This window comes from Sceloporus occidentalis, unplaced genomic scaffold, assembly GCF_023333645.1.
Source record: "Sceloporus occidentalis isolate IW3139 unplaced genomic scaffold, rSceOcc1.0.p SCAF_6, whole genome shotgun sequence".
Taxonomy (NCBI): Eukaryota; Metazoa; Chordata; class Lepidosauria; order Squamata; family Phrynosomatidae; genus Sceloporus; species Sceloporus occidentalis.
In genome coordinates, this window is record NW_028316986.1 from 18,506,932 (window position 1) to 18,523,615 (window position 16,684).

Genomic DNA, 16,684 nt, shown 5'->3' on the forward strand with positions numbered 1-16,684 from the left:
TCATTCATGGCTATGAAGGTTTATAAAGGTGTACTCCACGCATCTGATTAAGTAGACTTAATTCAGCAAAGGTTTATGCTACCAACTTTTCTCTCTAAATTACTTTCAAAAGTGGTAAAGAACATTTTGCATAAAAACATATTAAATAATCTTGACAAGATAAAATAAGACAATTTAAAGCCAGTTAATATAGATTGGGACAATTCAAAGCTATGCACTTGTACGGATGTAAATGGAACCAATTAGACCACAAAAACTGGAAAGAAAAGCTGTGTTTTTACTTGGAGTTGGAATGACATCAGTGTTGGTTCCAAGTGAGCCTCTAAGGAAGGGAACCGGGGTGCCACAGCAAAGAAGGCCCTCTTTGGTGGGACATAGAGGAGGGTCTCTCAAGCAGACCTTTGAGGTTTAATGAGCTCTAGTCCAAAAAATTTAATCCTTTTAAAACCAGCCAGCTTTACTATTCTCTTTGCATTTCAAATATACTTCTACTCTGGTGCTTTGGATGATTAGTAAAGCAATATTGATTTATGTTTTCATTTTCTTGGCAGAGAAATCTCCCAGAACGATGCCTTGGAAACTATAGAATCAGATGTGTTCTCCCACCTCCCCAGACTCTATGAAATGTGAGTAAACAAATGAGATCAGAGATTGGGGACATAATGAAATCACAACAGACCAAACTTCAATATAGCATGGGATTTTTCTGAGATGTACCTTTCGAAATGGATCTTGGAATACTGTATCCTCTTTTTTTATCTTGACCTCTACTCATTGATTAGTTTTCACAAACATCCTTCTTTAAAGAGAATGCCCTATGTTTGAAAAGCCATTGTATGATAGCCATATTTTTGCATACTTTCTTCAAGAGTAGGTGACTTTCAGAAGTCCAAGAGCAGGATCTACCCATTGGGAATTCAGAAGTCTGAACTTGCCCTCTCAGCCCCATGCTAACCCAACTCAAATTCCATCCTTCCAGATCGCCAATTACATCTTCTAGGAAAGTATTTCTTAGGCTTCCCTATGTGTAAGGGACAGCACTATATTTGTGTTCATTAGTTACAGATGTTTCTTTCTTTTCTGGAAATGTGCCAAGCACTGGCAGCCAACAGCTCAGGGAACAATCCAGGGACCACCACTTCGAGTAACACTGTGCTAAGGAGCATGATTTCATATTTTGTCAGGGGAAGTCCTTTTTAGGTCAATGGCAGGAGGCCTTTTCCCCCAAAGGTGGAGATGCCAGTGGACCCAATACAGATGGAGGCAGTTGGCAATTGGTTGAAAAGTGGGTTGGAAGACACAGGTGCTCTGGCGAGGCAAAGTGATTAGGGAATCACAGTCTGGCCTGAGGAGGCCTATGCAGCCCGCAGGCCACCTATTTCTCATCCCTGCTCTGAAACCTGACATATGACATGTAGAACACAAGGAGAGGTTCAGTGGGGAAATATTTGCAGGAATGATCAAGATAAAATAGAGTGGGTCAAATACATCCTTGCATGTATGCAATGTTAGGGCAATGGTCCTTAGATGTGGGAGGGATATTCCAGCAGTATGTCCCTCTTTCAATATATGAAAGATATACATAAATATATCAGTCCTATATTTATAAAGTTTACAAGGAGAGTTTCTTCCTGATGTTTCACTAGCAGCTGTGGCTGGCAAGGCATCAGAGAAGATGCCAGCCACAGCTGCTGGTGAAATGTCAGGAAGAAACTCTTCTAGAATGTGGCCTCATAGCCTGAAAAACCCATAAAAAACTATGGATGCTGGCCATGAAAGCCTTCGATTTCACACTTCATAAGGGGAACTTGTAGATGATAAGACATATACATTTTCATAGACACTGTTGTTTACCTCATCCACATAATCTCATAACATACTAAGAAAAAAGTGAGATTCTATCCCTTATGATTCCAATTCCAATGAATTTTTCTTCTTCTTTTTCCACAGAAGAATCGAGAAAGCAAACAATCTTGTATATATTGATAGATATGCCTTCCAGAATCTTCCTAATCTTAGATACCTGTAAGTAATGGGCAAGGGTATAACTTTTTCCAGTGCAAGGGTAATTTCATGCTCTCTCTCTCTCTCTCTGTGTGTGTGTGTGTGTGTGTGTGTGTGTGTTTCAACAACTGTACAATTAATTTCTTCAACGTAACTTCCATTTGTTGGGTTTGCTCATGTTTCCAGAGCTCATGTAGTAGTTTTCTTGCATTAAAAAAATCTGTAATTAGTGCATCTATTTCTGTGGAATTTGGTTGCATGAATGTCACAGATTCGTCTCTTATATTTTTCCCTATGGCATCATTTGTGAAGCTCAACAGAATTTCTTCTCTCCCATGCATGCCATATGTTATGATATTAAAAGTATTGAGGCTCTATTTTAGCTGGCACTAGCTCTTGATTTTTGTTTATTTGTTAAGTGGCCAAGTGTGACTTTATCCTTCCCTCTTGTTACAGCAATGACCTACTATTTAAGGAACATCCTGTTTTATTTTGGAGGTTGTTGGGGTTTTTGTTGCTAGTTTAGCCTTTGGCATATTCTTAGTTGAGTTCATTGAAGGCTGTGTCTTGTCCAAAGGAGACTAGAGCGTCTCGTGTTAAGAGAATGGAGAATCTGCTGTGGATGGGGGTAGGCCTGAACTTTAAAGAAGCTATCCAAAGTGCTGAATCTAGGTTTAGACTTCAGAACTATGGAGAACTCTATGAAAGTCTACCCATCAGTGGGCCCTTGGTATCTGCTGGAGTTTGTTTCCATGATCTCCCACGGATACTAAAATCCGTGGATGCGCAAGTCCTGTTAAATATAATGGCATAGTAAAATGGTGTCCCATATATCAAATGCTTTTTGTAATTTATATATATATTAAATATTTTCAAACTGTGGGTGCTTAAATCTGTGGATGACAAATGTGTAGATGACTATACGGTCCTTATGCTATGCTAAAATGGACATCTGCACTGATTTTTTTTTTTTTTTTTTTTTTTTTTTTGCGAGGAGGGATGCGTGATCATTTCTTGTTGTTCATTTTTTAAATAATTATTTTCCAAAGTTTCCAAAAATGTTAATGAACACCTTGCAAACAAGCTTGTAGAATGTGGGCTAGACAAGGCAACTGTTACATGGATTTGTAACTGGTTGACCGGCCGAACCCAAAGGGTGCTCAACAATGGCTCTTTTTCAGCCTGGAGAGAAGTGACCAGTGGAGTCCCACAGGGCTCTGTCCTGGGCCCAGTGCTATTCAACATCTTTATCAATGACTTGGAGGACAAAATTGGGGGCATGCTTATCAAATTTGCAGATGACACCAAATTAGGAGAAATAGCGAATACCCCCAGAGGACAGGATCAACATTCAAAATGAATCAGAAAGCTGGGCCAAAGCTAACAAAATGAAATTCAACACAGAGAAATGTAAGGTACTGCACTTAGGGTGGAAAAATGAAATGCACAGATATAGGATGGGGGACACCTGGCCGAATGAAACTACATGTGACACGGATCTCGGAGTCCAAGTAGACCACAAGTTGAACATGAGTCAACCATGCGATGCGGCAGCTAACAAGGCAAATGCAATTTTAGGCTGCATCAATAGAAGTATAGTGTCTAAATCAAGGGAAGTAATAGTGCCACTCTATTCTGCTCTGGTCAGGCCCCACCTGGAATACTGTGTCCAGTTCTGGGCACCACAATTCAAAAAGGATGTGGAGAAACTGGAGTGTGTCCAAAGAAGGGCGACTAAAATGGTGAAGGGTCTGGAAACCATGCCCTATGAGGAACGACTTAGGGAGCTGGGGATGTTTAGCCTGGAGAAGAGAAGGTTAAGAGGTGACATGATAGCCCTGTTTAAATATTTGAAGGGATGTCATATTGAGGAGGGAGCAAGCTTATTTTCTGCTGTTCCAGAGACCAGAACACGGAACAATGGATGCAAACTGCAGGAAAAGAGATTCCATCTCAACATTAGGAGGAACCTCCTGACAGTAAGGACTGTTCGACAGTGGAACACACTTCCTTGGAGTGTAGTGGAGTCTCCTTCCTTGGAGGTCTTTAAACAAAGGCTGGATGGACATCTGTCAGGGATGCTTTGATTTAGATTTCCTGCAACTCTTTGATTCTATAATTCTATGATTCAGATATTTTTTTAAAAATGAAGAAAAATTGAAAATTTCACCCACTTGTGTGCAATTGTTTTGGGTGAGTGTTTTCAGTGCTTTGCTGAAGTGTTTGATTATTCCACAATTTGTTGTGTTATACCCCCTTTGATCATTTCACAATTTGTTGTGTTACAACATGAGATTGAAATGAATTAAATTGACATTTTTACCACTTGATGTGCACAAGATGTTCAATACTGTGAAGGCACAAAATAGTTTCACTGAGGCACACAAGTACACAGAAGAAACTAGTGACACATCTCAAAATGCTTGAAATATGATGGTTTTATTTGTTAAAAAAAGACTGAGGTGTTTCAGTCTGTGTAAACACTTAAAACCTTCGGCAGGGGGACTATATAAAATTATAAAAAGATAACATGGAAATACATAACATCGATTACACAAAATCGTAATTGCATTGATATATTGCCTGTGGCCTGTACATACTTATTTAGAATCAAAGTTTAAAAAATTCTGGACCAGGAACTCTCAAACCACTTGCTGGGCAAGAGAAATATGTGAGCAAGGCTGAAGTTTTTATCTAGTAAGCAGATGGTATTAAAAATAGATAACATTCAAGGGCACATAGTTGTATCAGGATGAAAGAGAAGGAAACATCAGAACACTCTGAAAGATTTTATAAGAGTGGGAAATAGATTGAGATACTCATTCTCTGGAGGCCAAAGATTGTGTTTGTAAAATCCAGTCCCTTTTTCAACAGAATCCACTCATCCATAGTGTTCCACCTTCTCCACTGCCCAAAATTGAAGGCCTGTTGCATAATGATGGTAGTTCCAAGAAAGGACTCAATAAGAAAGCACCTGTTTTAAGTAAACAACAACAAACTGGGGCATATTGCTTACAAAAGTAACCACCCCCTTTTTTGTGACATACCTTAATAAATTCTGGTGCAATCCATTAACTCCAAAAGTCATGTAAGTAGTTTAATTGAGTCTTCCAAGGCACAATGCCAGTGCCACGTGATTTTAGATTACATACCCCTGTTTTGGAAGGCCCTAAACCATCAACATCACGAAGAACAAGAAACAGAAGTCTAGGATCAAGTTGTGCAGAAGCACCAATCAGGGCTAGGTTATATATTTTTTAAATTCCACACTGTAAAATTCCTGAGAGCTAAATCCATTATGAGAAAACAGAAAGAATATGGCTCAGCTTTGATGCTACCTAAAGTGTAAGGGTGGGTCTAATTAGGGGAATTTTTAATTAGCTCAAATTGCAGAGTGGGGGCCCTTACAAAACCCGCAAAATTGCTTCCCAAATGTGTATACCAAGGGGCTGAATAATTCCTTAAGAAATAGTGCAGAAACAGGCTTCTTCAGTTAAAGTCTAATTTTTATTAAAAGGGGGAAAGAATCACACAGCAACATACACACACACTCCTGACTAGGAAATAAAGGTTTGAAACTGGGAATAGAATTGAGGCAAAACTAAGGGATATACTTACTCCAATAGGCTTCTCCAGGAATCCAATGCAGTGAGATGTAGATGGGACTCAATCATGGGATTGAGTGACTGGGCCAGGAGCCAGATCAGAGTTTAGGAGGACAGAGTTTCCCCCTGAAATCCAGACTAGTCCACTGCAAGGAGATTTCAGAGAGTTCTTATAGGCAAAATCTAGCCTCTGGCAAAGGTGCTTAATGGTCAGGCCAAAAGATGTTTAATTGCTTGGGCATTGTAAACAAAGGCTTTGCATTGTCTTGTTGAGGCGAAGTGGTCTGACAACAATCAGGCGAGATGGTAGATGAGTTAAGTCAATCACTGACGCATCAAATGTGAGACCTAAAACAAAGATTTTACTCTTGTAGGTGATGGTTTCCCCATTTAGCAACTCCCAAACCTTCCTGTGGGGAATTTCCAAAGTGTTGTTTTTCAGGGGTCTTGTGAGGATGACTCATCTGCCTACCTGACCCACTGCTTTCAGGATTGTGGCTGGCAGGTCAGTCTGGGGTCATGAAGGAACTCCATTCACAGATCAAAATTTATTAAAATCCAGTTATGCTAACAAAAGAATACTATCCACTAAAATTCATCGACCAGGTAAGGACATTAGTCAGAGAAGCAGCCAAGGAGTTGGAGAGACATGGGAATTATAGTTTTATGTAATATTTAGCCTTCTCTATGAGAGAGCTCTGGTGCCACAACAAACTACAATTCCTAGAATTCCACAGCATCAAGCCATGGTAGTTAAAGTGGTGTCAAAATGAATTATTTATGCTGTGCAGATGCCACAATAGGAAAGTTGTAGGGAAAAATTATTTGGTCTCAGAAGGCCAAGATTGAACTTTTTGGCCTTGCTGTAAAATACTAGTGCAAAGCATCCTCAAGTGCAAATACATCTCACTGAACACCAAAATTACACTTATCCATGCCATTGTATTTCTCCTCACTATGTATGAATGTGACAGCTGGACAGTACAGAAAGCTGATAGGAAGAAAAATCAACTCATTTGAGATGTGCTAGAGAAGACTTTTGCAGATACTGTGGACAGTCAAAGAGAAATAAGTACTTCCTTAGACAAATCAAACGTGGACTTTCCCCTGGAAGCCAGAATGATTAAATTGAGGTTATCCTATTTTGGACACATCATGAGAAGGCATGGCTAAATAGAAAAGACAATAATGCTAGGTATGATAGAAGATAGTAGGAAAAGAGGAAGACCATATTACAGGTAAATAGACTCAATCAAGGAAGCCATGGCCCTGATTCAAGACCTAAACAAGGCTGTTGAGGATAGGGTATCTTGGAGATGTCTCATTCATAGGACTGCCATAAGTCAAGGTTGACTTGAAGGCAATTAACACACACATGCAAAGCCAACAGTATTTATTGCCCTGAGTTCATCATCTCCACAGTGAAGCATAGAAGTGGCAGATGTGTTGTGTGGGAACCTCTGCCCAAGTCCCAAGTCTTGCAGGTTGAAATAGGTTTTTCTTTAGAATTGTCCTGTATTTGACTCTATCCTTCTAGAATGCTCCATCCTAACCAGTTTCCTAGTCCCTGTTGAAGAAAAGCATCCCTATAACATGAACATGAACAGAGCCGAAAGAATTTTGTCACGAAGAATGGGCAAACATTGCAGGATTCAGATGAATAAAGCTGACAAACTCACACGAGAAAACTTACAGCTGTAATTGTGCCAGATGTGATTCCACCAAGTATTGCATTGGAGGAGGCTGTGAATACTTACACAGCCAATAGTTACCAGTTTGCTGTTGTTTATTTAACTTTTGTACCACAAAAATAATTGCACCTTCACAGTGTTGACTTTTCCAAACTGTAGGAAAGCCGGGAGGTGGTGGTGAATAATTCTGCAAGCCACAGTAGTGCTTAAAAGTCTGGCTTTGTGTACTCAACCATGATTGTAGCACTGAATCCACCAAGTTTCCACTTCTTTTTTCCTGACAGGCTTCTCATCTCTAACAGCTACAGGGCAGGCAGGTACAACATAGTCCTATGCATACTGGGGAGAACTTTACTAATTGAATTTGTCCAGAGCATGCAGTTAAGAATTTCACTGGGTTTATTTTGGATAAGAATTTGCCAAAATTTGCAATTTACTTAATAAATCCGTTGCAGAAAAAACCTGAGGTTGTTTTATTTTGTTTTTTTAAAAAAAACTGAACATAAGAGAAAGCTAAATTGACACATTCATCCATACGTATTCATGAGGTGACAGGAAAAAGGCTATTCCATAGCAAAAAATGATATCTTTTTGCAACTGTCCAGTATCTGGCTGCATGAAGCCTAGCTGTTGGAAAAAGATAACTAGATGATCCTATCATTAATAATCTAGATATTTCTGTTCCTTGCTTTAGGAAACCCTTGTATGATAGGAAACAACACAAAAATATTTTAAATTAATAAATAAGATAGATATACCAAAGAACCGATATCCCACACTTTAATTCCCCCCACCATCTACATAGCTGAGTATTTAAATTCTACATCCAGAGCCTGTGTAGTATAGTGGTTTTGGCACAGGACTATGACTCTGGAGACCAAGGTTCAAATCCCTGCTCAGCCATGGAAACCCACTGTGTGATCTTGGGCAAGTCAAACTTTCTCATCCTCAGAGGAAGCCAAAGGCAAAACACTCTGAACAAATATTGTCAATCCTGTGATAGGTTTGCCTTGGGGTCACCATATGTCAGAAGTGATTTAAAGGCACACAGCAACAATAGATCCAGTTGATGATGGGAATCCATTAGCCATGGTTTCCATTTATATGCAGCATTGGGTGATGAAATGCCTTTTCATAAGAATGCATGTAATCATCAAGCTTAATTCTACATCCATTTAAAAAGCATTCTTTACAAAGGCTGTAGGTCTCATGACATGCTTGCCACATCTACTCCCATGCGGGTTTCCCTCATAATTCATAGATAATTAAACCCATCCTTTGAATAAAGCATCCAAAAATAGTCAAGCTGCTGTTAGCATATGACCTAAATCTGACTGATAATATCACTTCAGTTGTGATTAATAAGAAAGAAAAATTAATAAAACCCAGCAGATTCTTTTAAATGAGAAGTGGAGTCATTTAAAGCCTTTCCAGAACTTGGGAATGTTACTTTTAAAACATAGTTAGTTGCACTCATAATTCCAAGGGGAGAGAACCGAAGTATTTAGTCATTATCGTTATAACTTTAAAAATAACTTTACTTACTCATTTCAAACAAGCAACTGCAGTTGGATACATTATGATATGACATGACTCAATTGAAAAATACCCATGCTGGCAAAAGTGGAAGGCAGCCAGTGTGGCTTGTGGTTTGAGAGTTGGACAGTGATTCTGGAGGCCAGGGTTCAATTTCCTACTCTGCCATGAAACCTACTGGGCAATTCACATGATCCTGAGATCATGGGGAAGCCAATGATAACCCCCTCTGAACAAATCTTGCCAAGATAGAGTTGCCTTAGGGTTGCCATAAATCAGAAATGACTTGAAGGCACACAGTAACAACAGTAGGAAAAGAGAAAGACCATACAACAGATGGACTGATTCAATCAAGAAAGCCACAGGTCTGAGTTTTGCAATACCTGAGTACAGACCTGTTGATGAGAGCTTTCAGAGGTCTCTTATTCCTAGGGTTGCCATAGGTCAAACTCATGGCAAATAACAACACCACAACAGCCATTGTAACTTCTAATTACTTTAAGAAGAAAGCATCTGAATGTATCATTCCACTGGCCTGTAGTGCAAAACACACTTTCGTCTCATCCATATTGTCATCACCAAAACCAGAGCATGATCTAATGTTTGATATCTAACCATGGCATCATTTAGTGAGGCTTTACCCCTGCAATTTGAAACAAAATTGCACTTCAAAAAAGTGAAGCTATTCCTTGCAAACCTACAATTGTAATTTAATATAGTTATACCTTAATCACTGAAAAAATTAATTAATTACATGTATGGGTTTATTTGTAACTAGTATTTCCAATTTTTTCACTAGACACCACACACACACACACACAAAGAGAGAGAGAGAGAGAGAGAGACTACCACCTCTGCTTTCTGAACCGTATGGGTTGAATCCAATATTGTCTGATGGAAGAACACTACTGGCAGACTGAGTTCCTCCTCCTATGCATACACACCAGATCTGCTCCAGAGAGTTCAGAGTTGTAGTAGGCTGAAGGTGGGAGCCAGGGAAGGCATGAGCAGAGATTTCTAGCAATTCCTTTAGTCATATGTTAGCACTATCCCTGATTCAGTTAAAGTAATATGGTCTTTGGTTTCTTCTAAAAAAAAAGGTGTTCCTGGAGCCTGTTGTTTAAATGTGTACGAATAGCAGAGTGCTACATCTACCCCTTCTATTGCCATTTTGTTGATATGTGGAGGCTGGCCCTATGAGCAAGATCCTCCAAATCCTCATGTTTTTTGCTGTTATGGAGAACTTCCACACATAGAACCAGCTCTTCTCTTCGGTCACATCACTTTTATGAAAGCAATAATGAAGGGAGTGAGGCAGAATATTATGCTTAAAGAGCACCTGAATCTGGTACCATTCCATTGTTCTGGCCTTCAACTCCCATGCACTGCAAAACATCTGAAGGACGTCAGCTTGAAGAAGGCAGCACTATAAATGGAGCCCTGGTGGCACAATGGTTAAATGCTGGTCATGCAGCCACAACATTGTGAATTCAATCACAGGGCTCCAAGATTAACTCAGCTTTCCATCCTTTCATAGGTCAGTAAAACGAGTACCCAGCTTGTTGGGGGCTGTTGGCTTACAGACTGTAAATCACTTAGAGAGTGCTGAATTCACTATGAAGCTTTATAGACGATCCGTTCCAGAGCCCCCCGCAAAAATGGAAATCTGATGATATTCAAGTCTTATTGGCTTGAATTGTGGCACACCCCATTTTAAACCCCTCCATTTGCCCCTTGCAAGTAAAGCAAGGGATGCAAATTCAAAGTCTGCACAAACGTAGGCACGACTGTACAGTGCACCCTTGCCTTACATGAGGACCCTCCACATAAGGCAAATCGCATGTATGCTCAAGCCCCATTGAAAATAATGGAGCTCATGCATGGCGCAAGGCGCACACACCATTTCCCCCTCATTGTACAGCTTTCAGTGTAAGCTGAAAGTCGCGAAAAAGGCTCCCGCGTATGACATGGGTGCACTGTATATTTAATCCATATTTTTAAAGAAAAAAAATGAAAACACACAAAATGAAAGACCAACCATTCTCAAATCTATTTCTTCATTCACTGTCAGATAGTGCACCCAAACCTTGAATTAACAGAATACCATGTGTCAAAAAGATCCCTGTTTCATATTTACTCTTACGACCTCCAAACTCCCAGTGTTCTGTAGGATGCAGATATCACAGTTACAGAGAAATCATAACACAACACTACAATTAGGTAATGTGAAAGAGCCCTTGGTCCCACCACTTTGAGAAGCATGTGTAGTGGAGACAAAGGAGAAGGCTTTTTTGGTGGCTGGTTCCAAGGAACTCCCTACCAAGAGAGACTAGACTACACTCTGCTCTCCTTCCCCCCACAGACAAATATCTTTTCTTTCAGGCAAACTTTTTGGCAGCCACATGGCTGCTGATAAAGGAAACACACACACACACACGTGCTTTCTTAACTGATGCACTTTAAAATTACTTTTAAGTGCCTTGATATTCCATTTTGTTTAACTCCATTTATTACATAGTCACAAACCATCAAAAAATAAGACATCCATTACACAAAACACAATACAAAAAATAAACTGTCTAGGACAGACAGAATGACTTTAAAATTACTTTTAAGTACCTTGATATTCCATTTTGTTTAACTCCATTTATTACATAGTCACGAACCATCAAAAAATAAGACATCCATTACACAAAACACATTACAAAAAGTAAACTGTCTAAGACAGACAGAATAAGTAGAAGTTCAACAGTTATTTAAAATCTTAAAGCATAATAAAGAAGTTACAATTAAAAAGAGGAGAAAAAAAGACCAACCAAGTACAGTGGGCCCTTGGTATCTGCTGGGCTTTGGTTTCAGGACTCCTCATAGATAGTAAAATCCATGGATGCTCAAGTCGCATTATATTTACAAAGTAAAATGGTGTCCCTGAAATAAAATGGCAAAATCAAGGTTTGCTTTTTAGGATCATAGAATCGTAGAGTTGGAAGAGACCACAAGGGCCATCCAGTCCAACCCACTGCCATGCAGGAAATCTCAATCAATGCATCCCCGACAGATGGCCATCCAACCTCTGTTTAAAGACCACCAAAGAAGGAGACTCCACTACACTCCAAGGGAGTGTGTTCCACTGTCGAACAGCTCTTACTGTCAGGAAGTTCCTCCTAATGCTGAGGTGGAATCTCTTTCCATGTAGCTTGCATCCATTGCTCCGGGTCCTAGTCTCTGGAGCAGCAGAAAACAAGCTTGCTCCCTCCTCAATAGGACATCCCTTCAAATATTTAAATAGGACTATCATGTCACCTCTTAACCTTCTTTTCTCCAGGCTAAGCATCCTCAGCTCCCTAAGGCATTTCTCATAGGACATGGTTTCCAGACCCTTCACCATTTTAGTTGCTCTCCTTTGGATACGCTCCAGTTTCTCAATGTCCTTTTTGAACTGTGGTGCCCAGAACTGGACACAATATTCCAGGTGGGGCCTGACCAAAGCAGAGTACAGTGGCACTATTACTTCTCTTGCTCTAGACACTATACTTTTATTGATGCAGCCTAAAATTGCATTGGCCTTTTTAGCTGTCGCATCACACTGTTGACTCATGTTCAACTTGTGGTCTACTTGGACTCCTAGATCCCTTTCACACGTAGTTTCATTCATATTTTCAAGCCATTAATGGTTGAATCTGTGGATATGGAGGACTGAAACTCATGTTTCTGAATAATATTTTATGAATCTTAGCAGCAGAGAAAATAAGCTTTGCAAAATGTTCTGTTACAGGTTTATTAGTGTCTCCTAATAAATAAATCTGAGGCCTAAATACCTTAAAAGCACTAAATCCCATCTGATCTTGGAAGCTAAGCAGAGTCAGCCCTGGCAAATATAACCTGCAACACTTGGCAAATACCTGCATGGGAGACCACCAATGAATATCAGGTGCTGCAGGTTATATTTCAGAGAAAGGAACTGGCAAAACCACCTTTGAATATTCCTTGCCTGAGAAAACCCCATGTAATTCATGGGGTTGCTATAAGTTGACAGGGGACAGGCCACACACACACACACACAGGGCTATATTGGGGCAGGAGAAGAGAAACAGGAATGGAAAATTAGAAAGAATGGTTTAGTTTGCACATTACTTCTCTTTACCACACTAGCATGATGTTAAGTAAGAACCTCAGCATGTTAAATACCACCCCAACATGATGTTAAAATATACTGGAAATTTTCTTCTTAAAATTGTACTGTTATCCACAAAATTAAAACTTTTTTAACAAGCCCATTAAAAAAAACCCTAAAAGCCTCTGTATTGGGAAGACTGAGCCAACCAGTTCCCAAAGAAAGAAACTTTTGGCAATTCCATGAAAAATATATAATTCTATCCTAATTATGGGTAGAAGCTTTATGTTAGATTTAAGTGCATATATACTTAATTCAGGGCCTAAAAACCCTAAAGACAGCAGATGCTAAATTATCTTGGAAGCTCATCATGGTCAGCCCTCCTTAGTAGTTGGATGGAGACTGCAAACAAGTACAAGATGATGTAGGTTCTATTTGAGAAGAATAACCTAGCAAAACCTCTGTGTATTCCTTGCTTAAGTAAACCCTATCAAATTAATGAGGTTACCATAAGTCTTGAAAGAGTGTGTGCGTGTGATGTGCCTTGAAGACATTTCTGACTTGCTTGTAGGAACAAAAAGACTTGGGAAAGGATGGGAGGAAAGCCTGAAATGTCCTCCTGAAATTCCTAACATGTTGTCTGGATCTTGGAAACAAAATGGTAATTACAGGAGTACAAGCCATAATCTCACAATATCTTTGGCTAGTGTGGATGAGATCCGATAAAAAATTTCACATTTTTAGTAGTATGAGTTTCTCTTGCTGTGGACCTTCACGAGTTCCAGCTTAGGGCCCAATATAAATCAAATCAATAAACAAATAATCCAGAAGTTTAATAATAAATCAGTTAATGAATAATATCCCCAATGTCCAATTTCCCTAGTAGTTTTTTCAGCAGATATGAAATCAAAGAAGGCTCTTCTAAGTCTTTTGCATTATTCACATGGTCAGCCATGCTGACTAGAGGATTTGGGGAGATGCAGTCCAACATAGGAACTTTTCCAAACCCTGTGAAGGCGCTTCCACCACTTGTGTTGTAATTTCTTGTGCAGACACAAGCAGTGGAATAGCCTTGGATGCTCAGTTTGAGTTTTTGGGAGCTATGTCATATCCAAAGGCCAAGCAACCATTCATCATTTAAACTCCCGTATGCTGAAGTCTACACCTGTGACAGCTCTGCTGTGTGACTTTATATTATTTTTCATTTCAGCGTGGTAATGTATTTACAAATGTTGAGCCAGGCCAGCTCTGGGCCCAGTTTTATTTCACGCTGATCGGTTGATGGGATAGAATTGAAACGTGTGCATTTCATCACAGAGTTGCACACTCCACTGAGAAAACTTGAGTGGCTTTTTAAAATTCATGAATAAGGACAAGGCACTTAAGCTTGCAGAAACAAGTGTAAATTTGACAATCTGATTTTCCCCCAGACTCCCACATTGCTGCTATGCACTTTTCTCTCATTTATGACTTCTCCAACTGTTGGTACAGGTACAGGGAGAAAATATCTACCATATTTTTCAGTAAGAGTCTGCTGTGGCCCCTTCCCCTTTAGATGAGTTTCCAGTAATTTTAAGCAGGTGGATTTTCCCTATTTCTTCTGTAAACCATACCTGCAGCAGCTCTTTTCCATTACTTATAGCAATTCCCACCTCCTACCGGTTGCAATATTCCAAACATATTTTTTTCAGCTTTTAACTTCTGTTCAGCTAAAGTTGGTCATTCTGCATGACTTTCCTAATCTATAGCAATTTCAAGGGACTTGAAAGTCTTGGGCCTGTACCTCTAACATCTGTACCTAATACCTGCCTCACTTTCTTCCAGAAATTCTTGTAGCATATACAAGTCAGGCCATCCACTCTTGGAGTATTGCTTCTCTTCCATATTTTGAGCATGTCCTTGATTTAATTTGTTGGGATTTTGGGGGCTACATGATAAGACTGTAATAATGTTATTTGAAACATGTGACCCTCTGGGCTGTGCAATTTTTTTTTAATGGCCAGAAATGAAAATTGCATGATCTGTGGCAGCAATTACATTTAAAACAAGGTACACAATCAACTGCATATTTGTACCCCTTTTTCATTAATTTGTTTTAATTAAAATATTTTCTTATCCAACCCTATTTCCCAGGACCTCAGGATGGGATTGTGAAATGTTTCACAAAACTAAAATAGTTTATCCATTTTATTGGGAAGGGCGTGGTAAAGGCTACAGGAGGTTCCAAGCACCCCTCCCCCAAAAAACCCAGCTCAGGGCCCCCAACTCCCCCCCTCCCATGGTTTATTCTATTTTATTTATAGGTTTTCTGTGCCATTTATCAGTATAAGGTTCTCTGGCTAGTTAAAAAAAAATCAAAACGCTGAAGAATAAAAATACGCACAAAAATGTAAACAGTTAAATCATCAGGGGGGAAAGGAGGAAGATACTGAGAATGGAATAAAAAAAGCCACGGTCTCAAAGTGTCTGTGTTTATTCAAATGCCTAATGCATTTCAGAAAGCTCTTTTGGCAGAGGCAGACTGATTAAAAGTTTGTGCACTCTGGAGACAACGGAGAAGTCACACTTTATTTTTAATAAATACAGACACTTCATTTTCTCTTGGCTTCATTTGTACAGTTAAACATCATCATTGTAAAACCAGAAGAAATCACTGCAATAATACAAAGGACTTAAAAAGCAATAAGACAGAAATCCAAGGGAATGAAAAGATCCTTCATCTGGAGGCAAGAAGACCACAATGTAAGCATCAGGAAAGCCTTCAGAAGACACCTGCTGTGGATGCTCTAGCTGGAATTCTTCCACTGAGCAGGGGATTCTACTCAAGTCCCTTCTAGCTCTATTGTTTTATGATTCTATGACTCTCTGTGGGGAGGAGAACATTCCATAACTCTGGTGCCACCACTGAAAAGACTCTCTGATAACCATCTTGTTGTTATTGCTGCTGTTATTGTGTGCCTTGAAGTCATTTTCCACTTATGGCGACCATAGGGTGAACCAATCATGAGGTTTTCTTGGCACAATTTGTTCAGGGGAGATATGCCATTGCCTTTCCCTGAGGCTGAGAGCATGTGACTTGCCCAAGGTCACCCAGTGGGTTTCATGACTGATAAATAACCATCTAGGCCACCTCATTTATCAGAGGCATCTGCATCTTAGTGTTCAGAATGTAGGAGAAGATCCTTCAGGTTTTCTGACCTCAAGCATTGTGTGGTTTAGCGTTGAAAAGTCCTTTAATTCTAACAACCACATGATGCGAATAAATTGCCATTCTTTGCAGAAGTTGACTAAGACCTTGTATACTTGGGTGATTTAATTTGAATCCTCCCACCCCCGGTCTCACTGTGTCCTGTTTATATGATGCGGGGCCAAAATCCTGATTTGGGTTCAGACTATCTTCATGACACCCATATCCAATTTGGGGCTAACCCACATTTAAACAACTCACTTTTTGCTCTGGGTTTTTGGCTGTCTTCACAATGACAGAGGTGGCTGCCTTTTAATTCAAGCCCCCTGTGAGCTGCCTGGTGCTGCAGCTGTGGGCACAAGCCCCTCTAAGGTCACAACAAGGCACCCAGCATCAATAGTGTGGCTGGTCACCTTGCTCTGACCTCAACATTGGTGGAGGGTGACAAATGGCAGCCATATCATTCACTGTGAAAGCTGAAAACCTGCAGAAAAAGAGAGCAGGTAAGGGGAGAATTGGGGGGGGGGGGGGGAATTGGAGTCAGAAT

The 16,684-nt window shown here is 39.9% G+C and overlaps 1 protein-coding gene across 2 annotated transcripts in view; it reads left to right on the forward strand.

The window, feature by feature from the left end:
- The window catches only part of LOC149310446 (follicle-stimulating hormone receptor-like), a 149,951-nt gene that overhangs the window by 91,779 nt on the left and 41,488 nt on the right, over positions 1-16,684 (forward strand). The window contains exons 3-4 of one of the 2 annotated variants that reach the window (XM_089528963.1): positions 552-626; positions 1,951-2,025. In XM_089528963.1, coding sequence (XP_089385089.1) covers positions 552-626; positions 1,951-2,025 — 150 coding nt within the window. The remainder of the gene's footprint in view (positions 1-551; positions 627-1,950; positions 2,026-16,684) is intronic. The other variant, XM_089528964.1, reaches the window with a different exon arrangement.